This window comes from Chiloscyllium plagiosum, unplaced genomic scaffold (assembly GCF_037043375.1).
Source record: "Chiloscyllium plagiosum isolate Xiang-an unplaced genomic scaffold, Cpla_swu_hap1 HiC_scaffold_34, whole genome shotgun sequence".
Classification (NCBI taxonomy): Eukaryota; Metazoa; Chordata; class Chondrichthyes; order Orectolobiformes; family Hemiscylliidae; genus Chiloscyllium; species Chiloscyllium plagiosum.
Genome location: NW_028270172.1, coordinates 24,846,935 through 24,872,069, shown reverse-complemented (window position 1 = coordinate 24,872,069; position 25,135 = coordinate 24,846,935). Strand labels below are relative to the sequence as shown.

Genomic DNA, 25,135 nt, shown 5'->3' with positions numbered 1-25,135 from the left:
TAGGAGAGGAAATATCACTCGGCAGAATCTATCTAAGATGTATAATTGCAGTATCCTGCCTGCAGCATTTTGGGTAGCTGTTTATTGCAGGAAGAGCTAATATGTGATGTATAACAAATATAAAGAAATAGAAGCTGAGCTGGCCAGGAGGTTATAGTTTCTTATGATCTCTGCCATGTACCTTAGAGAGTTGTCTGGCAAGGGCTCATTTTACTTGTGTAATAGTTGCTGAGAAATATTCCTAATGAGCAGCGGTTTTTGGGTCTAATGCAACAGGTATAATATTCCAATTGAAATTTCATGGGTTAATGGGTAGAATCAGCAAACAAAAACAAAATGCCAAGACAAGATTTATTTTCAGTTTAAAGGTTGCCTTTACTAACTTTGTGCACCATCCTGAGATATATCCTTCTTTTTCCCAGTGCTTTAAAATATCAAGACCAAGGTCCAGTTGCCAACAGACTATCCAACAGTATCTGTCTGGAGACTTCAAGTGTTTCTACAGCTACAAGCTCCTCACACACTGGGCAGGTAATTTGTGGCTCAGTTGCATTTTATTTCCATTGGTTTTTAACAACGGTTTGCCAATGTCAGAAAAATCCAATCATAACATTAAGCATTTTCTTAAGGTTGTTGAACATTTTTGTTTTGTTTTAATTTAAATGTTGTGCAGATACTCACAGTTAGTGTACAGCAGTGGGTTGGTCCACAGTCATATCTCCTGTGCAGTTATTTTGGTGGGATACTAAGTGTTTCAGTCTGAGGAGATACCAAGCCCATTCTTTGACCTCTGATGAGTTAACTTCTATGACAGGCTCCAGGTGACCTTCCTGTGATTGGATTGCAGGAGGAGGACAATTATCCAACATTTGCATTTATGATTGTCCCTAACTAATTAGATAATGTGTATATTGACTCTGGGTGAGGGCAAAATTATGCTGGGAAGCGATGCTTCAATAAGCTGTGATGGCTCCTATTATATATGCAGCAATACCAAGTCTGCACCTCACAATATGATAGGTTTGCTGCAATACTCCTCTTTAAGTGTAGTTATGGTCATGTAATAAGTAAAAATGAGACTATTATTCAGGATCGACCGCTAAATTCATGTTGTGATCTGGTAGGGACAAGTAACTTGTTTTAAAAGTTGACAAAGCCTAAGGTCCACATACTTAAGAAGAGAAGGTCACAAGATTCCATGGTTTTGGAAAAACAATATACTTTACTTTACAAAGGTAGAACACTAATAGAATCTACAATATACATAATACAACTTATATTCTCACATCTGTAATCGGCATGAAACAAATATGAGTAACAAACTGTGATTGAAAACCCAACAGAGCACATCAAATGAAAAGTGTAGTCAAGCCAAATCCCACCAATTTCTGGATAGTTTTCTTTTAATAGTTGTGGATGTGTACTGTTCTGTTCGCTAAATCCTTTCTCCTATTTCTATTTTGAATCTAGGTTCTGATTAAAAGGCCTAAAAGTGGGGTCAAAGGGGACGGTCATATTGATGAGACTAAATTCACTTCGGAGAGAACATCTACTGGTAGGGTTTTTTAAAAGCATTAATTTTGTTAGTGCAATTGATGATTTATCCTTTTTCTCTTTGAACATTCCTCTAAAGTTTCTACTGATGAGAGAATGTAATTACACTGTGCCATGTTTACACAGAACTTACCCATTGTATACAATTTTGTCCTATCCAGCTTTCCATTTCAAAGGTTCTGTTGAATCTGCTTACACCAGGTTTTCAGGAAGTGTAATCCATATCATAGCAATTCACTGCATTAAAACATTCTCTCATCTGCACCCTTTTTTTTGTTTATCAATTGTGTTAAATCTGGATCCTGCACCGGAAACAGTTTCTCCTTACTTGGCCTATCAAATTCCTCTGAATTTTAAACATCTCAATTAAATTTTCCCTTAACTTTTTCTGCCTCTCACAGCAATAATCCCAGTTTCTCCAGTCTCTCTCCACAACACCAAAGTCACTCAGCTTTGGTCAATGTCCTCTTTATTTTTCCAAGGCCATGACAAACATGACGACGAAGTTTAGCTTCGAAAAGGTGAGAGAAAGCGCTCTAGTTTTTTCATATTTTGCCAGAAGATTGACAACTTCAGATCCCCAACTTCAGAATCACACCAGTTCCTGAAAAACCAAATCCTTTTATTGAGGGAGGAATGTTAGATAATATTTGGTTTGATTTACTATTGTTGCATATAGTGAGATATAGGGAAAGGTATTGTTTTTTTGTGTGCTACTCAGACAAATAATCTCTCACATAATTACATCAGGGTATGATTTGTAGCATAATTTCTGGCATTATTAGAATCATAGCACCATACTGCCTCATCAAGACAGGAGGCCATTTTGTCCTACAAACTTGTGCCTGCTATCTCATGTCATTCACTGAACCATTTCCTCATAGCCCTGCAAATTTTTCCTTTAGTTGCTTCCAGTGCCCTTTCCAGAGCAATGATTGAATCTGTTCTTCCTTCCAAAATATATCAGTTTGAGTTTCTCTACATCATATTTCATCTGCCATGCACCTCCTTAATCCACCATCTTGTTAACATTCTCTTCAAGTCAATTACTGGTCTCACTATTCATTGAATTTCTGAGATTGGTTTCATCTGCTTATTTTTAAATTGTGCTATGTATACCCAAGTTTAAGGGATTAATATGAATTCAGAAAGCCTTACTGAGACATTTTTATCATCGATGGTCACAGGTGAGGTGCCACAGAATTGGAAGTTGGCTAATGTGGTGCCTCTATTCAAGAGAGGTGGTAAGGAAAAGCCAGGTAACTTTAGATCGGTGAGTCTGACATTGGTAGTGGGCATGTTGTTGGAGGGAATCCTGAGGGACAGGATCTCCATGTGTTTGGAAAGGCAAGGACTATTAGGGATAGTCAACAAGGCTTTTGTGTGAAAAGTCGTGTCTCAGTAACTTGACTGAGTTTTTGGAAGAAATAACAAAGAGGATTGATGAGGGCAGAGTGGTGGACATGATTTATATTGATTTCAGTAAGGCGTTCAACAAGGTTCCTCATGGTAGACTGGTTAGCAAGGTTAAATTATATGAAATACAAGGAGAACTAGCCATTTGGATATAGAACTGGCTCAAAGGTACAAAATGGAGGGTGATGGTGGAGGATTGCTTTTCATACTGGAGGCCTGTGGCCAATGGTATGCCACAAAGATTGATGCTGGATCCACTGCTTTTTGAAATTTATGTAAATGATTTGTATATGAACTTAGGAACTACGGTTAGAAAGTTTGCAGATAACACCAAAATTGGAGGAGTAGCAAACAGCAAAGAAGGTTACCTCAGATTACAACAGGGTCTTGATCACTTGGGCCAATGCACTGAGGATTGGAAGATGGAGTTTAACTTAGATAAATGTGAAGTGCTGCATTTTGGAGAAGCAAATCAGGGCAGGATTTATACACTTAATGGTGGGGTCCTGAGGATTGTTGCTTAACAAATAGACCTTGGAGTGCAGGTTCATAGTTCTTGAAAGTGAAGTCATAGGCAGATAGGATAGTGAAGAAGACGTTCGGTATGCTTTCCTTTAATGTTCAGAGTATAGGAGTTGGGAGGTCATGTTGTGGCTGTACAGGACATTGGTTAGGCCACTTTTGGAATATTGTGTGCAGTTCTGATCTTGCTATAGGCAGGATGTTGTGAAACTTGAAAGGATTCCGTAAGATTTTTAAGGTGCCAGGGTTGGAGGATTTGAGCTATAGGGAGAGGCTGACTAGGCTGGGGTAGTTTTCCCTGGAGCATCGAAGGCTGAGGGGTGACCTTATAGAGTTTTATAAAATCATGAGGGGCACGGTTAGAGTGAATAACCAAGGTCTTTTTTCTAGGGTGGGGGAATCCAAAAATAGAGGGAATAGGTTTAAGGTGAGAGGGGAAATGTTTAAAAGGGACCTAAAGGGCAGCCTTTTCATGCAGAGGGTGGTGTGTGTGTGGAATGAGCTGCCAGAGGAAATGATAGACAGGTACAATTACAACATTTTAAAGGTATCTGGATGGGTAAATGAATAGGGAGGGTTTAAAGGGTGTGGGCCAAATGATGGCAAATGGGACTAGATTAATTTAAGATACCTGATCAGCATGGACGAATTGGACTGAAGGGTCTGTTTCCATGCCGTTCAGCTCTATGACTCTAAGTCATTGACACTGATCCTGGAAAACTGCACTGTAAACTTTCCTCTGGTCCAAAAAGCAATAATTAGATTAGATTACAGTGTGGAAACAGGCCCTTCGGCCCAACAAGTCCACACCGACCCGCCGAAGCGAAATCCACCCATACCCCTACATTTACCCCTTACCTAACGCTACGGGCAATTTAGTATGGCCAATTCACCTAACCCTGCACATCTTTGGACTGTGGGAGGAAACCGGAGCACCCGGAGGAAACCCACGCAGACACGGGGAGAACGTGCAAACTCCACACAGTCAGTCGCCTGAGGCGGGAATTGAACCCGGATCTCTGGCGCTGTGAGGCAGCAGTGCTAACCACTGTGCCACCGTGCCGCCCACAATCTACTAATATTCTTTGTTTCTAGTGTCATTGCATAGATTTCAGAAAAACATTGTACCTTTAAGACAGTTAGATGACATAATGGCATGTTATTTCCAACATCCCGCCTCACTTTAAATTTTGCACAATCAACCATGTATAGTAAATACAGAACCCAAATTATGTGTCAGTCTGAGATCTTATAACTGTGTAGCTAGTGTTGTTAATAAACTTCAAGTCATCTGTATCAACAAGAATCCAGTCTTTGTCGTTTTTGTAACAAGGGCTAAAACACAGGAACTTAGACAGTACCAGACTAGAAATCAACCTCTTATCCATGCTGTCCCTTTTATTCTATAGGCTTCAACTTTGCCAGTAAGCCTATTAGATGACTCTTTATCAAAGATCATTTGACAATCCATTTACACAACATCAACTGCATTACCCTCATCAACCCTTTCATTTATTTCATCAAAAACAACTCAGTTAACTTAGGGAAGGTTCTCTGCCTCACTTGGCTATTGCCACCGAATCCTATTCACCGGCATTCAGTGGTATATTTCATAGAATCCCCACAGTGTGGATGTAGGCCATTTAGCTCATCGACTGTCTGAACAGCATACCACCCAGACTCACCCCACTAACCTTTCTCTGTAACCCTGCATTTCCCATGTCTAATCCACCTAGCCTGCATGTCCCTGGACACTATGGGCAATTTAGCATGGACAATTCACCTCACCTGCACATCGTCAGACTGTGGGAGAAAATCAGAGCACTCAGAGGAAACTCATGCAGATACGAGGAGAATGTGCAAACTCACCACAGACAGTAACCCAGGGGTGAGATTGAACCCCAGTCCCTGGCACTATGAAGTATAGCGCTGACCACTGAGCTATCGTGTTGTCCAGTCGATTGGCATTCCCAAAGCACAAGGAGGAAGCAAAGAAAAGGAGCAGTGGCTCCTTTTCCATCACTCTCCTTCCATTGCAATGGCTTAGAATGTCCTGAGGCATTTGAACAGGTATTCCTCAGCCTTGGTCTGGGTTGAATAGTTAACTTTCCTGCTCTACCAAGAAAACTTAAAACCTTTGAGTTCTTCAGCAGCAGCAGAAGATCATGCTATCAATACATCTGTCAGTAAAACTTGCATAGCCTTGCATTTTTTAGAACAAGTTTAGAGGAGTAATAATTCAGAACAACAGTTCCTGTCTGAGATGTCCTATCATTTCATGCAAATTGTGAACTGTTCCTATCAGTTTCTATCTCATTCCTGATGAAGGACTTATGCCCGAAACATCGATTCTCCTGCTCCTTCGATGCTACCTGACCGGCTGTGCTTTTTCAGCACCACAGTCTTTGAACAGTCTCTATCAGCTCCCACCACTGGGATCTGAACCAGATTTGCAGCATTCAGAATGAGTAGGAAAAGGCTTGCATCCAAGAGGTAGGATTAATGCAAACTCAAATGACCAAGTTTTAACTCAAAGTGACATCCAGTGACTTTTTAAATATAAACAAAAACAGAAATTACTGGAAAAGCTCAGCAAGTCAGGCATCATCTGTGAAGAGAAATCAAAGTTAATATTTTGAGTTCAGCGACCCTTCCTCTAAGGGTCACTTGATCTGAAGCGTTAACTCTGATTTCTCTCCACAAATGATGCAACGTACACCGAGCCTTTCCAGCAATTTCTGTTTGTGTTTCTGATTTGCAGCAAGCACAGTTATTTCGCTTTTTACTTTTCATCATAATTTGTTAACTGTTTTGACTTAGACCCTTAAATAAAACTGACATTTATTTTCTCAATTACAAAGACAATCTATGTGAGGTCGATAATCTGTTTGATATACAATAATTAAACTCTTTTACAACCATCTCTTAAGGAACTTTGATTTGAACATAGGGTCACTTTTCTTTCACCAAGAAAACCATTTTGCTTATTGCTGTGTATTACTTTGGAGTTACAGTAACCTATAGTTATGCAAAAGCTGTAATATCCCAGAAATAGCCACAGTAACATTGAAGAACAGGATTATACTCAGTCACAAACAAATAAGGTATTTGAACCTAGTACAACATTATAAAAACACCAGTTGTTCAGTCACAGAAGTATAGTGAGTCCTTTGAAGCATTAGCTGTGGCTCATTTTTGCGGATCAGTCCCAAGGTTGTAGTCAGAGACTTGAACACATAATCCAAGCCAAAGCGTTGACTGCCATTTTGAGTAAATGTGAAAGATCCCACCTCCCCAATGACTGTCAAACACAAATTACTTCATAGAAATCTTGTGAATCACATTCTCATATGTTAACCGCTAAAACCCCAGGCACAGATAAAAGCAACACTGCCAATGCAATCATGACTTTGCAGGAAATATTGGAGGACTCTCCATGCTCTCAAAGATTTCTTAAATGTCTACCTCTCTCCAGATATGTTACTTAGAGTGCATGCATACTTTGTTTCAAACACTTCTGTGAGTTTATCGAAAATGCTAGATTTGAACACAGTTAAATAAGTATTTCCAATTTACGAGATTTGCTGACTAATGGCTGGGAATTTCATCCTTGAGCAAGTAGCAAAAGTTGGGAAAGTTCCCAAAAATACTGGGTCTACAGGTAGAGAGAGGATATTGACCAATAAGCTTAGAACAAAAATACTGGGCGGCACGGTGGCACATGGTTAGCACTGCTGCCTCACAGCGCCAGAGACCCGGGTTCAATTCCCGCCTCAGGCGACTGACTGTGTGGAGTTTGCACATTCTCCCTGTGTCTGCGTGGGTTTCCTCTGGGTGCTCCGGTTTCCTCCCACAGTCCAAAGATGTGCAGGTCAGGTGAATTGGCCATGCTAAATTGCCCGTAGTGTTAGGTAAGGGGTAAATGTAGGGGTATGGGTGGGTTACGCTTCGGCGGGGCGGTGTGGACTTGTTGGGCCGAAGGGCCTGTTTCCACACTGTAAGTAATCTAATGAAGCTTGGCTGAGAGCAAGGGAACAATTAGAGGGTTGAAACACTTGAGTCGCTGCCTTATTGACGGATTGGGCTGTTTGATCTTTTTCACAGTGTTTATTTACAGAAACTTAAGCGGGTTTGGAATGGTGGTGTTAGCTGTTAGCACTTTAAATGGTCTGGATGATTGACACTTGCATTGCCCTATAGTATAAGAGACTTTTTAGCATCCAAATAAAATAAATTCATCGTAATTTCTAACTTAACAAAAACATCCCATTACCACTTTAAGGTTAATTACTTCCATACAGTGCATAACGGATGCATGGGTGTGGAAGTGGGATGGAGGCTATGAGAGATGTTTGTTGGGGGTGAGGATCGGGAGCTATGCCAAAGTATGGGGTCATAGTGGGCCATGGAGATTGTTTGGGGTGTGCAAGCCTTGGTATGGGGCGTATGAAAAGGACATTTAAACCTACCTCTTTAAATCTTTCCTCATGTTGGCTAAGGTGCATGACACCTCTGAGGTTTTGTAAATCAGTGACATTTTAAAAATCTGGCCAGACCTCATGAAAATTGCAGATGAATGGGCACTGCCCATCTCCAAATGGAGGAAGCCAGGTTGAAGTGCCAAGTGCATGTTCACAACCAAGGAAGCCTGGAATGAGGTTGGGACTCCTGGAATTGGGCTGTCACTTTTAAAGGACTTCTGAATCAACCTGACTGCAAACTTCTGGCCCACAAGTCACTTTCTCACTTCTGGAATAATCACTATATTCTGGCCTCTTTATCAATGAATTTGACGTATGAATCTTACTTTCATTTTCTCTTTGATGCTTATTCTCCATAACTGAAAGGCAAAAAAAAAATGCTGTTCGAATAAAATCCAACTTGCTTGAGGGTTTGCTGTTCATGCTAATGAAAAGCAAGTTATACAACAATTTGAACTTGTATAATCCCTTTAACCTAGTAAAACATTCCAAGTTACCTTTCAGGAGTCAGATAAGCTTTTAAACGAAGCCATATAAGGACATATTAAGATAGATGAACAAAAGCTTGGTTAAAGAAGTTTTAAGGAGGAGATAGAAAGGCATTTAAGAAGAAAATTCATACCCTTGGGGTGTACATGATTGAAGGCACAGTCCTCGATGGTGGGGAAATGGAATTGGGGAATTCACAAGAGGTCATAATTGAAGGAATGTAGGGTTCTTGGATGGTTAAGACTAAAGGAAGTTACAGCAACAGATAAGGCTGCACCAGTGGGGGATTTGGAAACAAAGACAGGAGTTTGAAATTGAGATGTTAGTGGTCTGGGAGCCAATATAAGTCAATGTATTCCAATTACATGGTGATGTGCAGTGTGTCATTTACCTCTTAAAATATGAATGGATTTGTAACCTGTTGTTTAATTTCTTTTCCTCTTTTCAACAGTTAGCTCTATTCCTGAACCACTGGACAACTCTGATGTAACGCTACAGACTGATCATAAGGGCACTCAAGGGTCTCACCGACGAAGCCTGGAGTCCATAGAAGAGATCCCAATTGTACAAAACCCTCTTGGTAGTGCTGCTATGGACAATGGACACAGGGACAATAATGGCAATACAGGGAAGTGCTTAGATGCATCCAATCATAATGTGCTTCTGGACAACACTCCAGGCTTGCTGGTGAATCCAAGGGACTCTGTGCAGTTGTCTGTGAGAAGTGTTGGCCAGCAACCAACAAGGACTTCTTTGGTCAGACAGGATAGAGATACAGCTCATCAGAGGCACGGCCAATTAACACAGCAGTCCAGTGATGTTGGGCAGAATACTGTGTCAGGGTGAATTGAAGACTTTCACTGAACGCAACTAAAACTTTGAGAGAGAAAAATAGATCTAAAGCATAGATTTTACTGTCGTCTTGTGATTGGCCTGCAGTCAACAGCATCATCAACAGGCTGAGTGCTGGACAAGTGCAGAATTCCAAGGAGTGGAGTTATTTCTCAAAATTGCTCTGTATCCTAGTGGTGGCATGATGGGCTTCATCTAACGACAATGGTGAAAAGCGTGACTTACAGAAGAAAACAATCTGGCTAATTTAAACAGTTCAGACCCCAAATGTCCTCAATTGACACAAGTCGAGTCTGACAGTAGTTAGACTTTAGTAGATCCCATCCAGTAGTGACCCATAAACTCTCCCAACTCCAAACTGGAGATCCTGTGCCAAATTCTGAGGAGTGAGTCAATTATACAGCTGGGTGATCTATGCCACTGAAAGGGCATTTTAGTCCTGCCTACCCCAATCCATTTGTTCACAATAAAATGCCCCGCAGCTATTCCACCAGAAGCCATTTCTGATTCTGAAAAATGGTGATAGGAATATCTTTCACTCCAAGCGAAATACACACAATTGAAAGAAAGGCAAGTGACCTGTTCTGGGATTGATGATCTTTCCCTTAGGACATCTACTTGACCTTATCAGCCACCTGGTGTCAGATCCACTTCGGCCAATTGATGGAATAATTTCTTGAAGAAATCTGAGAACATATTGTGTGCAAACTTCTCCTCTCCCAACCCCTCCCCACCACTACCACCACCAATTGAGTACTGTTGCCCTTGCAACCCCAAGTATTACAGGCCTCAATTCCAATCAGATTTGTAGGTCTACACTGTTTCTGTATTTCTCTTAATGATTGTTAAAATTGTGATTAGCAACTGAAAGTTAGATGTGAAGTTGAGCAACAGAAATGATTACCTACTTTTTAAAATAAAACTCAATTTATATCACTTAAACTTAATACACTGATGCAAGTTCACCTTCATTCACACCACATTGGCAAATGATCCCTAGCCCAAGAGAATGCTGTTTCCATAAAATGGCATATGATATTTCTTTAGCATACTGGCTCAGAAAAGTGCACGTGACTTTCTCATGGTCAAAGTTCCCATGAAAACCTGCTCACATGCAGAGCCTATCATTGCTTTCCAGAGTTAGGTACTTTAGACCGAACTGCTCACAAAGTTCAATATGTCAGTTTTTTTGATCTGCACCCATCAAGGAAATCTTTAATTTTCTACATTGTCCAATCTTATGAAGATGAGAGTTGCTTTTTCCCGAACTAATGTGAATGTAAATCTGCTTGGCTGGCAGCTCTGCAGTCTCAGCAGTGCCAGGATCGAGTGGTGAGCACTGCAGAGGTGATAAGCAGTCCCTGAGGAGGAAATGTCATGGAGCCCAAACTCCGAGGCAAGGTCAATATTTTGGATGAACCTGTCTTGCAGACACTAGGGAAGGAGGGAATGGATGGAGTAGTTCCAGTGGGTGCAAGGACCTAGAGAATACCCTAGAGAAAGTACTCCCCAACACTGTTGGCTGCTCTCTAAGCTTCCATCTTCCCTTACCAGACATGAAATAACAATAGGAGTGGAATGAAAGCATGAAGCAGCCATTACTTGGAGTTAGTTAGGGGCCAGAATAGGTAGATGGGTTGCCTAGCTCTTATCCATCTGTCATAATATGGGAGTTAGATTGGGCACACGACAGTGAGAAGGTCATCCGTTTTGGTTTATGAGCTCCCTGACTTTCAAACATGTTGATGGCAGATTTGTAAATGTTACAGTCCTACGGATACAGTATGTTGATTTCCTTAACAGAAAAATGCAACGTAGGACAAAGGAAGTGAAAGATCTGTTGTAAACTTTTGCTGTCTCATGTCAGATGTCCCATGAAAATTTAGCAATAAATCATGGATATAGCTAATTGACATTTTACTCTACCTTTATTACACAAAACATACAAACAAATTCAATGCAAAACAGTTTATTTTGAAGCATGTGATCAATCAGGGAAACCACCATCTATCATGATCTGTCACTATCTGTCATAACAGAAGACCCACAGTCATATCCAAAAATTAAACAGAAACAAATGAATGGAGGAGCTCTCTGAATCACATAAACTGAAAATGCACATACTATGTAGCCTGAAGATAGGGTTGGTGACGGCTGGAATGGATTATGGCTGTCAGAAATCCTGTAAGCCTGCACATTATTTTGTGGGTTCCTGACAGGTTTCTGCACACCACTAGAGATCCCAGTTTGAGAACCACTGATCCACACTAATCCATATAATGCCCTTTAACAGTAAATACAAAACAGTTTCTCCATAGTGAATTTCAAGTATTTTGAATGCGACTAATTTGTTAATCATTTCATAGAATATTAAAATGTTCTATGTGCACATACTTGACTTATTGTATTTTCAATTTCCTGTATTAATATTTCTAATGAAAACTCCCGATGTAAACTGCCATGGTGTAGCAAGACCTTCCATCAAGGACTTTCCTTATAATCTTATGATCTGTTCATGGAACTGTACCACTTCCATTGGCAGCAGGATATAATTACAATGTGACAAGTTAAAATAGGGAGTTTCCATTAGAAATATTGACATAGGAAATGATCACACAAAAAAGGGCAGCGTGGCTAAATTAAGTCTTCGTGTCTTGAGTCGAAGAGTGTGGTGGTGGAAAAGCACAGTGATTCAGGAAGCATCCGAGGGGCAGGAGAGTCGATGTTTCAAGCATAAGCTCTTCATCAGGAATTCCTGATGAAGAGCTTATGCTCGAAATGTTGACTCTCCTGCTCCCAGGATGCTGCCTGACTGGCTGTGCTTTTCCAGCACCACACTCTTCGGCTCTGATCTCCAGCATCTGCAGTCTTTACTTTCTTCATGTCTTGATCCAATAATCCACCTTCCTTGAATCCTACTTCTAATAGAGAAGATTAATAATAGTTATCTGGCCATCAGCATGTTGCCAGAGGTGATAAATATTAAAATTAAAAAGTCATTGAAAATCATTGAAAAAAGCATTTTAAATAGTAATCTTCAAAGAATCATCATTTCTCATTTTTTTAAGAGGGCACCCAGATAAAAATGAACAATTGAAAATTAAACATTTCAGTGTTTATTATGTTAAAACTTAAGTATACCAGCTCGATCTGAGCAAATTCTTGCTAGAACGATTTGAAGAATTATTGAGATGAAACTAAAGTAGTATCCACTGGTGTTGTACCAAAGAACTACTGAATAGTTGCAGTATGGTCTCGACATGCCATTTCCTATCAGTATAATGAATAGATTATGCAAATAAATTTAGATTTTAATTAGAATCATTAAAATGCACTCTTGGTGAAAATATACTGTGCTAAATTTGTCACTTTTTAACATTTATAGCCATATATCTGTTTGTGTTTTAGTGCCTACTTCGTGAAACTTGAAAAGATTTAAAATGTTTTAGTGTGTGTATAACTGGATTTCAGTCATATTTTTGAAGTCTTTCACCGGTTTTGAAGCATTTTTAAACTGTTCCATTGTGTTGTTGCGGGATAGTCTGCCATGTTTTAGATCAATTGCAAATTTATTGTTTGTTATAAAGCAGAGTTGTCCAGTCTATTAGCTAGATGTGGCTAATTGGAAAACAGATGTGGCTAACTAAATAAAACCGAGTAATGGACACTATCATTGGGCATATGATTTTCTCTCTCATGTTAGCATGGTATATGCATGTGAACTGTGACTTTTGTGTGCATTTGTTTTAAAATAGATGAAAGGTGGTGTATCCAAGTATTTTTTGAATGTTGTGAATATATGATTTTGATCGTTGAACGATGCTAGATTTTACTAAATAATATGGTTCAGTGGCAGTATTAATTCCTTTGAGCTAGATTTAATGTGTTCAGACCTAACTCCAGACACTTGAAAACTTAATCCAAGATAACAGCCCCAAGTGCTATGCTAAGAGTGTGCTGCATGGCGTATAGTGACATTTTTTATAGGTGAGATGTGAACAGAGGTTATGTCTTCCTCTTAAGTGAACGTAAAAGTGTGATACCTGGAACTGGGTTCAGTTTTCCAGTTGAAGTCAAGCCAATGTTCTAAATAGTCTTAAATTAATTTACTTGCATTTGTATTCGCTGTCCCTATTCATAAAGCCTAGCATGCAATTTACTTGATCAACTACTCTCTCACCCTGTCCTGCCACCTTGAATAATTTGTGTGCAGGTCCTTCTGTTGCTGCACCCACTTTAGCATGGAACCCTTTATTTTGTATTGTCTACAATCTTGATCTTTTTTGCTAAAATTGAAATAATAATGCACAGCCTCATTCAGTTCTTTGCTTGTTTCAAAACTGTTTAATTAACTGCATTCTGATGTATAGTCAGTGAAATTGTCATAAATATAGTTTGGGAAGAAGCAAGAAATATTGCATGAAACAAGAATTGTATGTGATGGCTGTGTAGCCAGCATGAAACTGGAAGTAATTTGCTTGCATCTTAATTCTCTTTGTTAAGTGAACTGTGAGAGTTTTGTTAAACAAGCTGTAATTACGCACTTCTTAAACCTTTTCCCCAGTGGAAGGAGGAATCAGGGTATGGATAGAAAGTTTTCGAGTGGGGATGAGAGTGGAGATGAACAGATTGTTGAGGGAGTCAGAGGAATTTTTGTTGATAGGAGAGAGAAATTTAAAACTAGTGACAAATGTGAACATCTATCTTTGTGATTGTAGCAGCACCCCTGATACCTTTCCCAACATAATAGCTTCTGAACATATGTGGTCTTAACCTGGAGATTCCACATTAATTTGCAAGGAATTGATTGCAAGATTTCCTGACTCATAGTTCGCTGAGTATTCTTTTGTTGACAGGTTTATAACTGTTCTGTCTCTTTTGAAGACTCCCTTCACACCCCCGCCCCCAACTACTACAGTCTTCCTCCTTGAATCCTTCATTTCCCACCAATCCTCCTCCTTTCACAGTTTGTTCCCTCCCTCTCTTCCACCTGTTCAGTCTTCCAAAAGTCTCTTTCTTTCTCCTATTCTACTTGCTGCCTCTCCTTCTTATATCCTTCTTGTAGCCATTTCTTTTCCACCCAATCTTACAGCCATTTTCTTTCCTCCACCTCTCTTGCAGCTCTTTTCTTCTCCTCTCTAGACCTGGTAGATGTCACTTTGACAGACATTGCTCTGGCCTTGGCACCCTTGGCAAAAGAACCCACTAACCCTGCAGCCTCCAGATGTTGGCAGACCCCTGGTTCTTGGCACAACCAGCCAAAACTTTCCCTGGCAGCTCATTCATTTACTTCCCTTGATTCTTATTTACTGGGCTTACTGCAACTCCAGTCGTTGGCAATTTCCGCCTCTGTCTTACTATAAAGCTATCATCAGAGAACATATCTTCATTAATTCTGCCCATTCTAGTTTCAGGGGCAATTTTTCCCTGATTAGTCATCCCTTAGATGGAACTTTCCTGAGTGATTTGAGGATTTCAGAGGCGAATTCATCTGCTGCCCCTGTGTGTTTTGAGCATTAGGACCATATCCAAGATCTCTGCAACAACTCAGCAAACCTCCTCGAAAAATACCTTCCAAATCCAAGCCTCTACCACCTAGAAGAATAAAGGTAGCAGGTCCCTGTAAGTTGCATTTCAAGATGTGGATATTGACAGCTCCATAAAGTACTGCATTCTACTTTTGGAAAGTACCTGTAGAGGGGTATGTTTTGGAAAGCGTACAGTGCAGATTAATCTGGATGGTATCCCAGCAATGAAAAGCAAAACTTATTTACAACTATTGAAGTTCACCGCATTGAGGGATGCCCATTTTTGTGTCAATCAAGGATCACCCTCCACTGTGATTGCTGGGGTTCTTATCCATATCCATCCCATTTCTAATAACTTTGCTCCTTTGCTTCTGCTTTCTCTCTCTCCTAGAACCGTGATAGCATTCCTCTTGTTCTCATCTTCCAATCCACCAGCCTTGACATTCAATGGATCATCTTCCACTATTTCTACCAAACCCATTGTGATATTACAACCAAGTCCATCTTCCTCTTTCTTCCCAGAATTCCAAATTTCCCTTGGTAATACCCTAGTCCACTCTTCTGTTACTTCAACACCATTTCCCAGTCCTGCAGCATTTCTCGTAAAAGGACAAGCAATGTAACACCTGCCATTCACTTCTTTTTCTATAATTCTTCCATTCCACTTTGTCACTTGTCATTTAAATTCTCTCCCTCACTCTAACTATATGCTTCTCTTTTTCTTTATAGAATCCCTACAGTGTAGAAGCAGGTCATTCAGCCCCTTGAGTCCACAGAGACCTTCTGAAAATCATTCCTCCCAGACCAAGACCCACATCCCCACCCTATCCCTGTAACCCTGAATTTCTCAGGAGTAATCCACCTAGCCTGCACATTGCTGGACACTCTGGGCCATTTAGCATAGCCAATCCATCTAACCTGCACATCTTTGGACTGTAGGAGCAAACCGTAAAACTCAGAGGAAACCCACGCAGACACGGGGTGAATGTGCAAACTTCACACAGACAGTCACCTCAGGCTAGAATTGAACTGTGTCCCTTGCTCTGTGAGGCAGCAGTGCTAATACTGTACCACTGTGCTGCCCCATTGGCCATTAACCAACTGGTCCACTTAGAATGAGGTCTTTTTGCACGAGGATGTAGATGTTGATAGCTACCTGCTCTGAAGCTCTAAGCTTCTTAAGGCACTGATATGCAACCATACCAAGGGGGTTGATCCTCTGCCGGTAGACCATCACCTGGGAGTTTCAGTTCTTTTCATTTGGATTTCAATGGCCAGCTCCTCTGCCCTATACATGGGCATATGATTTAGGAAAAGGCAGATGATCTTGCTGCTGATGTTGCTTCTTCTAATGTTGGATCTGCTGACAGTGGTGTTCCTTCTACCTTGACCCTCACTAGCAGTTTCCATTTACTCTGTATGTTGACAGCAGGGGAGTGCAGTTGAAGTGGATGAAGTGTTGGAGTAGATAAAATATCTTCAAGATCGTTGGCCATCATCTGTCAAGAAATGAGAGCATTCTCTGATAGAAGAAGTACTTTGAATAGCAGTGTCTCATATGGCCATGCTTGGAGACCCTCAGGTTATTTGGTCAAAGCCTTTGAAGGTTGTCATTTTCACATTATGAATGCCTTCCCTCACCACTCTTGCCTCCTCCAAACTGCCATTTTGCAGACACCATGTGAAAGACCTGCATTTTTGGACAAGTCAGAATCCATGCACAAAATTGCTCTCATTTTCCTCTTAAGTACCCTTAATGCCTTCTGAATCAGCTGAAGGAATTCCTCATTGCACTCACAGCTACTCTGGGAAAGTCTGAAACAGATGGGATCACTTCGGGATCCAGACTCAATGTCATTTACTACAATATTTTCACTCCTCCAGCAGCCTCCTCCCAGGCCTGAAAAAACCCACACACAATTTCTAAATTTTTGGAAGATACAAAGTTTTGTGTGCATGCAGGTGGGGGGGCGGGGGGAGTTAGGACTGGCAGGGTGAGTGGTAGTGTTGTCAATGGGGAGGAGGGCTGCAACAAATTACAACGGGATACTACAGAACCTGTTGATTGACACCTAATTGCCAATGAATTGTTACATAGCTGCATGTTACGTGATATGTTTTGTTAACAGTAAGTTAGGGCACATATCACTTTTAAGACAAGAATTCAGATGGAGTGAGGAAGAGCAAGGATCTGGGAGCAGAAATACACAAATCACTTATAAATCGCTACACAAGTTGATAAGGCCATAACAAAAATAAATCAAGCACTTAGATTTATTTCATGGGAATAGAATTGAAATGTAGAAAAGTTGCATTAAATATGGTTGTATTGCACCTTGTGTACTGTAATGTCATTTTTTACCTTTCTTCTGTAACAATATTTACTAAGCTGTACTTGGCATGAAAGTGTATTACACATATCGACATTGCACCACCAAGCAAGGTTCTTGAGTTGGATTTAGAAGCTCCCAAAAATTAGGTCAATTTAAAGATTGGTGCATACTAATTTAATTATCATTATTCCTTTGGCACGGTTTTCAAAATGTTCAATAGGTTGGGATAGAGAGCTTTGGCAAAAAGGAGACATGAAATTCATTCCAAATTCAACACTAAAACTGAGCATGGTAGCTCAGTGAGTTTCCATTTTTCCCTTGTGTATTGTCTATAATTTTCCTGCAGTAGTTTCCACACTTACAATTAGAGATTGTTTTGCTTGGTATGTTTATTTTGTCACTGTGAATAGCCACAAGTTGAATGTTTGCCACTTTGTCATGAATTTAACAAATTGCCTGAAAACAAAGCAGAAGATTATAAGCATGTAGAGCAGATGGATTGTATCGAAATGGAGGAGTTATAAAAACATTCTGAGGGAACTGTAGAGCTCTACTACAGAATTATAGATCTAGTTTGACCAAATTAACCACCATGCAGCAGGAGTAGTAAGAGGTTACAGGTAATACAATAGCATGAAGAAGTGCAATGCAGACAGAAACCAGAAATTAAGATTAAGCTACAACCACATAAAAGATAAGTTAACATAACACTATAGATCGACAGCTGATTAGATCAAGAAATAACCTCACCGAATTTTCCACAGAGTGATAGACAGTAAGGAGCATATAACCAGAGACGTGCAAGAATGCGAAAGAAGTGTTTGAGGAAGAAATCTGCAATAGTAATAGCAGGAACCTAGGAGCAAGAATCATATGAAGGACAATTCTGAGTCGGTGAATCAGAAAGGACTAAAAGAACCGAGGAAGAATTCACAATCATGGTACCCGAGGTCAGGGACTTAGATAACTGGAGTACACTCTGGACCACAGCCTGGTCACCTCTGTGATTTACTGGTTGTGTTCTGTGCAAGAAGTAAGGCTTGTGATTTTAATCAATGGTGTCATATAACTGATACTGCCTCTACGTATTTACCTGATTACTGCTGTTTTAGTTTGTGCAAAGGAATTTAGATAAAAAGCACAATAGCTACCATTCAACAACTCTTGAGTCCCATCTGCCTTTCAGATAATGATTGCTAACCATTTAGGTTGCTGTGCTTTTATTTAAGATTTCTTCTATTTTTAATGAAGCAATTTTATCCTGATTGTTTACAAGTAGGGAGGGCAAAATAAGGTTTATCTTCTACACTTGGGCAATAAGCAACTATCGAAATAGGATCAGATTTAAGACAGGGATTGGCTAAACTGCTGATTTAAAGCATTTTCCTTTGAGCTCTGCAACCTGGGTCTGAATCCAGTGCAAACTAGTGGGAGAAACAACTTGCCTGGAGCTCTGTAAAATTCAGTTCTTGTACCAGCCTTCAACTCAAAAACCCTTAGGGCAGTTGTATTGCTTCCTGCTGCTGTGGTTCAAGAGGTCACAAGTTTTAATAACCCAAGAAAGCAATGAGCACAAGGTAGCTCCGAGCCACAGAGACAGCCTGTTGTAAAGTGGAAATAAGGAGCCCAGAGGGTGGGAAGCTCAAGAAAGTTTCATGCCAACACTTACTGAATGTGGACACAATGCACAAAACTGGCTTCTGATGGCAGTGTTACTGAGAAAGAATGTGAAGGTTATAGAATCTATAGGTTATGGAAATACAATTCTGGAAAAGCTGAAGTCTTGTTTAACTGCAGACATTGAGTCAGTTGTGATAATGTGGACTATTTATTAGCAGAATTTGTGATTGTTATAGAAGTGTACTGTGGAAATATCACAGGATTGATTGGATGACATAAAGGATGAGTAAATTAAATCTGAAGTCAAAGTTTCTTTAAAAGCAAGAAGGAGACTTCTTTCCAAGGAGGGGCAAGCAAATCTGAACGAGTTAATTGATCAAACCAATGTGGAAAACATGACACACATGATAACAAACAAAAGTGGAAATTGCTGGAGAAACTCAACAGATCTGGCAGCATCTGTGACAAGAAACACAGTTAACATTTTCGAGTCCAGTGACTCTCCTTCACAACGTGTTAGTAATGTTTGCCATTGGTCAAACTGATTATTTGCTAGAGATTGGACAGTGTAGAGGTTCGAATACACAGTTTCTTTGTGTGGAAAATGGGTATTAAAAAGTTTGCCTCACTGTACAGTTAGCTACAATTAGCGAACCAAAAAATTAACTAGATTGGAAAGAGATTCATCTGATCAGCAGCTAGAAGTTGGCACAGAGTAGGTTGATCACCTGTTCTGGTCTGGTCTTTGGACAGATCAGGTTCACTTGTGATTGTAAGTCTTGTAGGGGTAAGATTTTTTTGCAGTGATTTTTACAGTGTACTTTGATAAAGAATGTTGCGTACATTCTGTTGTTAGACCTGCTTTGGTTTATTGATATCTAGAGTAAACCTAAAGTAAGAATAAAAACCCACAGCACATGCAGCAAGCTATTAGGAGGGCCAATAAAGTGTTAGACATTATCGTAAGAGGATTAGAGTACAGGAATAATGAAGGCTCATGGAACACAGGGAGAACTAGACATTTGGATACAGAACTGGCTCAAAGGTAGAAGACAGAGGGTGGTGGTGGAGGGTTGTTTTTCAGACTGGAGGCCTGTGACCAGTGGAGTGCCACAAGGAAAAGTGGCACGGTCCTCTACTTTTTGTCATTTATATAAATGATTTGGATGCCAGCATAAGAGATACAGTTAGTAAGTTTGCAGATGACACCAAAATTGGAGGAGTAGGGTTACCTCAGATTACAACAGGATCTTGACCAGCTGGGCCAATGGGCTGAGAAGTGGAAGATGGAGTTTAATTCAGATAAATGCGAGGTGCTGCATTTTGGGAAAGCAAATCTTAGCAGGACTTATACACTTAATGATAAGATCCTAGGGAGTGTTGCTGAACAAAGAGACCTTGGAGTGCAGGTTCATAGCTCTTTGAAAGTGGAGTCGCAGGAAGATAGGATAGTGAAGAGGCGTTTGGTATGCTTTCCTTTATTGGTCAGAGTATTGAGTACAGAAGTTGGGAGGTCATGTTGCTGCTGTACTGGACATTGGTTAGGCCACTGTTGGAATGTTGCATGCAAATCTGGTCTCCTTCCTATCGGAAAGATGTTGTGAAACTTGAAAGGGTTCAGAAAAGATTTACAAGGATGTTGCCAGTGTTGGAGGATTTGAGCTATAGGGAGAGGCTGAACAGGCTGGGGCTGTTTTCCCTGGAGCGTCAGAGGCTGAATGGTGACCTTATAGAGGTTTACAAAATTATGAGGGGCATGGATAGGGTAAATAGGCAAAGTCTTTTCCCTGGGGTCTGGGAGTCCAGAACTAGAGGACATAGGTTTAGGGTGAGGGGGGAAAAGATATAAAAGAGACCTAAGGGGCAACTTTTTCACAGAGGGTGGTATGTGTATGGAATAAGCTGTCAGAGGAAGTGGTGGAGGCTGGTACAATTGCAACATTTAAGAGGCATTTGGATGGGTATATGAATAAGAAGGTTTTGGAGGGATATGGGCTGTGTGCTGGCAGGTGGGACTAGATTGGGTTGGGATATCTAGTCGGCATGGGTGGGTTGGACCAAAGGGTCTGTTTCCATGCTGTCCATCTCTATGTCTATGACTGTGACTAAGCCTTGCTTCAAGAACTTGCTATATAAGCACTTGGTTAGATCACACTTAGTGTACTGTGTATGGTTTGGCTTCTTATCTCAGGAAATAAATTATTGCCATTGGAGGAGCGCCATAAAGATTCACCAGAACTGTTCCCAGGATGAAGGGACTATTGCATGAAGAGAAATTGGGCAAACTGTGCCTGTATTCCCTAAAGCTTTGTAGAATGAGAGCTGATCTTATTGCAACTCACAAAATACTTGAAGGGACAGACAGGGTAAGTGCAGGTAAGATAAATCAACTGGTTGAAGAGTCTAAAAGCAGGAGGGGCCACATTTTAAAAATAAGGGAGTTGTTACTTTAGATTGGAGATGACAAATTATTTTATTCAGAATGTTGTGAATGTTTGGAATTCTCTACCACAGAGGACTACTAGACTCCAAATTTGTGTATTTTTAAGGTAGAGGTTCATAGATTTCTGATTACCAATGGCACACAGGGTTATGGAGATATAAAAGTAAATTGAAGTGTTCGATTTTCCATGATCATATTGATGGCAGGACCGACTCGATGTGCTGAATGGGCTATTCCGACTCCAATATTCCTAAATTGTTGGATTTTCCTAAGAGAATGCTGGTGTGAGAAAACTGCTCAGCAACCTTTACTGGATTTGTGTCAAACAAATGTATTTTTATTGAAAAATACAAGTTTAATATAGCATACTTTATGACCACAGAATTTCCCAAAGCATGCTGCAACCAAAGAAACACTTCTTTGAAGTTGTTGTACAGTAACCAATTAATGCACAGCAAGCTCCGACAACCAACAATGTGATAATAACCATACAACCTGCTTCCCTGATCTTGAATGAGACATAAATTGTAGTCAGGGACCCAAGAGACTGTCTTTTAAATAGTGCTGTCAGATCATTTACATCCAACTAATAGGGCAACTTGATTTGGGTCAAAAGAAATACAGAAATTGCTGAAAAACACTCAGCAGGTCTGGCAGCATCTGTGCAGAGAAAGCAGAGTTCCTATTTTGAGTCCAGTGACTTCTTCAGAACTGACAATAGCTCAGAAAAGCTGGTATTAATGTTGGTGACAGACAGTTGGAGGGAAAAAGACATAAGCAAACAAGTGGAGTTGGAGCCCTGAGAGTCATAGAGTTGTACAGCACAGAAACAGACGTCTCAGTTTGACCAGATATCCTAAATTAATCTAGTCCTGTTTGCCAGCATTTGGTCATATCCCTCTAAACCCTTTCTATTCATGTAACTATCCAAATGCCTTTTAAATGTTGTAATTGTACCAGCCTCATGGCAGCTCATTCCATACATGCACCATCCTCTGAGGGAAAAAGTTGCCCCTTAGATCTCTTGTAAATCTTACCCTACTCACCTTAAACCTATGCCCCCTAGTTTTGGACTCCTCTACCCTGGGAAAAAGACCTTGCTAATTACCCGACCAGGCTTCACATGGTTTTATAAACCTCTATAAGGTCACCCCTCCGCCTCTGGCACTCCAGGGAAAATATCCCCAGCCTATTAAGCATTGCCCTTTAGTACAAACCCTCCAACCCTGGCAACATCCTTGCAAATCTTTTCTGAACCCTTTCAAATTTAACAACATCTTTCCTATAGCAGGGAGACCAGAATTGAACACTGTATTCCAAAAGTGGCCTACCCAGTGTTCTGTACAGCAGTAGTATAACATCCCAACTGCTACACTCAATGCACTGACCATTAGAGTTGAGAGTGTGGTACTGGAAAAGCATAGCAGGCCAGGCAGCATCCAAGGAGCAGGAAAATCAATGTTTTGGGCAAAAGCCCTTCACCGCACTGACCAATAAAATCAACCATATCAAACGCCTTTTTCGCCTATCTACCTGCAACTCCACTTTTAAGAAATTATGAACCTGAACTCCAAGGTCTCATTGTTCGGCAAAGCTCCCCAGGACCCTGCCATTAAGTGTACAAGTCCTTCCCTGGTTCACCTTAACAAAATGTAACACTTCACATTTACGCAAATTAAATTGCATCTGCCACTTCTCGGCCCATCGGATCAAGGTCCCGTTGTACTCTGAGATAACTTTCTTCATTGTCCACTACATCAATAATTTTGGTGTCACTTGCAAACTTACTAACCATCCCTCCTATATTCACGTCCAATGTCAAAATATATTATATATAATATATAAATATATAAATGTCAAAACGCAGTGGACCTAGCACCAATCCTTGCGGTACATCACTGGTCACAGGCCTCCAGACTGAACAATGATCTCCACCACCACCCTCTATCTCCTATCTTCAAGAAAAATAAAAGTAGGTAGACAAAGGAATGGATATTAGTAAGCCAAGGAGAAAGAAAATCTGATAATGGGGACCGTAAATTGGTGAAGATTGGTTGGTTGTGCTGAAAGCACCCCATGTCATGAGAGGGCCTGGAGTATGGGGGTGGATAGAGCTCATGGAAGGTGTTCAGGCTCTAAAGCTATTGAACTGCAGGGTCTCCAAGTGGAAAATGAGATGTTGTTGTTCCAGCTTGCAATGAGCTTCACTGGAGCACTGCAGCAAGCCTGAGACAGAAATATTGGCCAGGGAACACAGTGAATAAGGCAGTAGGCAGCTCAGGGTCATTTTTTATAGAGAAATAGTTGTGTAAAGGTCTGTGAAGTGGTCACCCAGCGCTTCATCTCTCCAATGTAAATGAGATCATATTGTGAGCAGTGAGTACAGTAGACTAGATTGAATAAAGTTGAAAAGCGTAGTGCTGGAAAAGCACAGCAGGTCAGGCAGCACCCAAGGAGCAGGAGAATCAACGTTTTGGGCATAAGCCCTTCATATATTCCTGACGAAGGGCTTATGCCAGAAACATCGACTCTCCTGCTCCTCTGATACTGCCTGACCTGCTGTGCCTTTCCATTGCCACACTTTTCGACTCTGACTCTCCAGCATCTGCAGTCTCCTCACTTTCTCCTAGATTGAATAAAGTGAGGGTAAATCACTGCTTCACCCAGAAAGTGTGTCTGAAGCCTTGGGACAGTGAGATGCAAGAAGGTGTATGAGTAAGTCTTGCACCTTCTGCGATTGCATGGAAAGGGATGTGTGTTGGGAGTTGAGGTGGTCTGGACCAGGGTGTCCCTGAGGGAATCGTCTCTGTGAAATGCTGACAAGAGAGGGGGGGGGGGGAGAATATATGTCTGGTGGCGGTATCCCTCTGGAGCTGGCAAAAATGGAGACATATAATCCTTTGGATGCAGATAAGAATGGGGTGGAAAGTGATGATGTAACTATACAGTACATCCTCAACCCTTGCTTCCTGTAAGGGCTCCACTCCATTGTTCCAATTTATCAGTTTCTGTTGCATCTGGTCTGGTGGTTCCACCGTTTGCAGGGGGGAGGGTCTCAGAAATATTTGCCTTTTTGTCTCAGTCAAAGATTCCCTGCTACCATAGTCTACAACAGGGTCCTTAGTCATGTCCCACACCTCTGCCCTCTCCCTCCCACGACAAAGATAGGGTCTCCCTGGTGCTCACCTTCTCTCCCTCCAGCACCAGGGTCACTGGACTAGAAATGTTAACTCAACTTTCTCTCCGTGCACTCTGCCAGGTCTGCTGAGTTTCTCCAACAATTTCTGTTTTGCTTTGAGATGTTTTGCAGTTCTTTGTTTTGGTTTGATTTAGGTGTTTTTAATCAAGTTGTTAAGGGATGTTATGACACACCTAGGGAACAGGTGGGACTTGAAAAAGCAGCTCGGTTTAGCTCCCCCTCGCCCCCCAGGAGAAGACAGCGTGGCCATAACATGCTATTTCACTTGAAAGCAACACACACAAAACCGGCACAGTCCAGTCAACACTTGCTTTCGCTTTTTTTTTGTTGTTTACAAACAGCGGTGGGACGCATAATGTGAAAAATGCCATAGGGAGTCCAACCAAAACCCGTTTTTATTTGCACTCGAGTCGCTGCCAACTCGTGTCAGCGCCCGATTCAAAACAGCGTGAGTGGAGAAAACAGATATCAGGCGCTCACGGGGAAAGAGAAACGCACCGCCCCAGGTGCGGGACGCCAACCTCCCGCTCAGGAAGTGTGGGAGATGAAGGGTGTGGAAATCCCCGGTGGCCCCTGGGGAAGGCTCCCATTTATGGACAAAGGCAGCCTTTCGCCTCCTCCGCCGATGTTGAAACTGACAGCGGGCTGCAGCTCCCCCACTCGCCCGGGCTGAGGGGGCGGGGCAACGGGATGTATCA

At 41.1% G+C, this 25,135-nt stretch overlaps 1 protein-coding gene across 3 annotated transcripts in view; it reads left to right on the top strand.

Annotated features, from left to right (window-relative positions):
• The window catches only part of zdhhc11 (zDHHC palmitoyltransferase 11), a 148,941-nt gene extending 135,957 nt beyond the window's left edge, over positions 1-12,984 (top strand). For all 3 annotated transcript variants that reach the window (XM_043719342.2, XM_043719340.2, XM_043719341.2), the window contains 3 exons: positions 423-531; positions 1,471-1,555; positions 8,914-12,984. In XM_043719342.2, the coding sequence (XP_043575277.1) occupies positions 423-531; positions 1,471-1,555; positions 8,914-9,308 (589 nt within the window). In that variant the 3' untranslated portion in view covers positions 9,309-12,984. The remainder of the gene's footprint in view (positions 1-422; positions 532-1,470; positions 1,556-8,913) is intronic.
• The last annotated feature ends 12,151 nt before the right edge of the window (positions 12,985-25,135 follow it).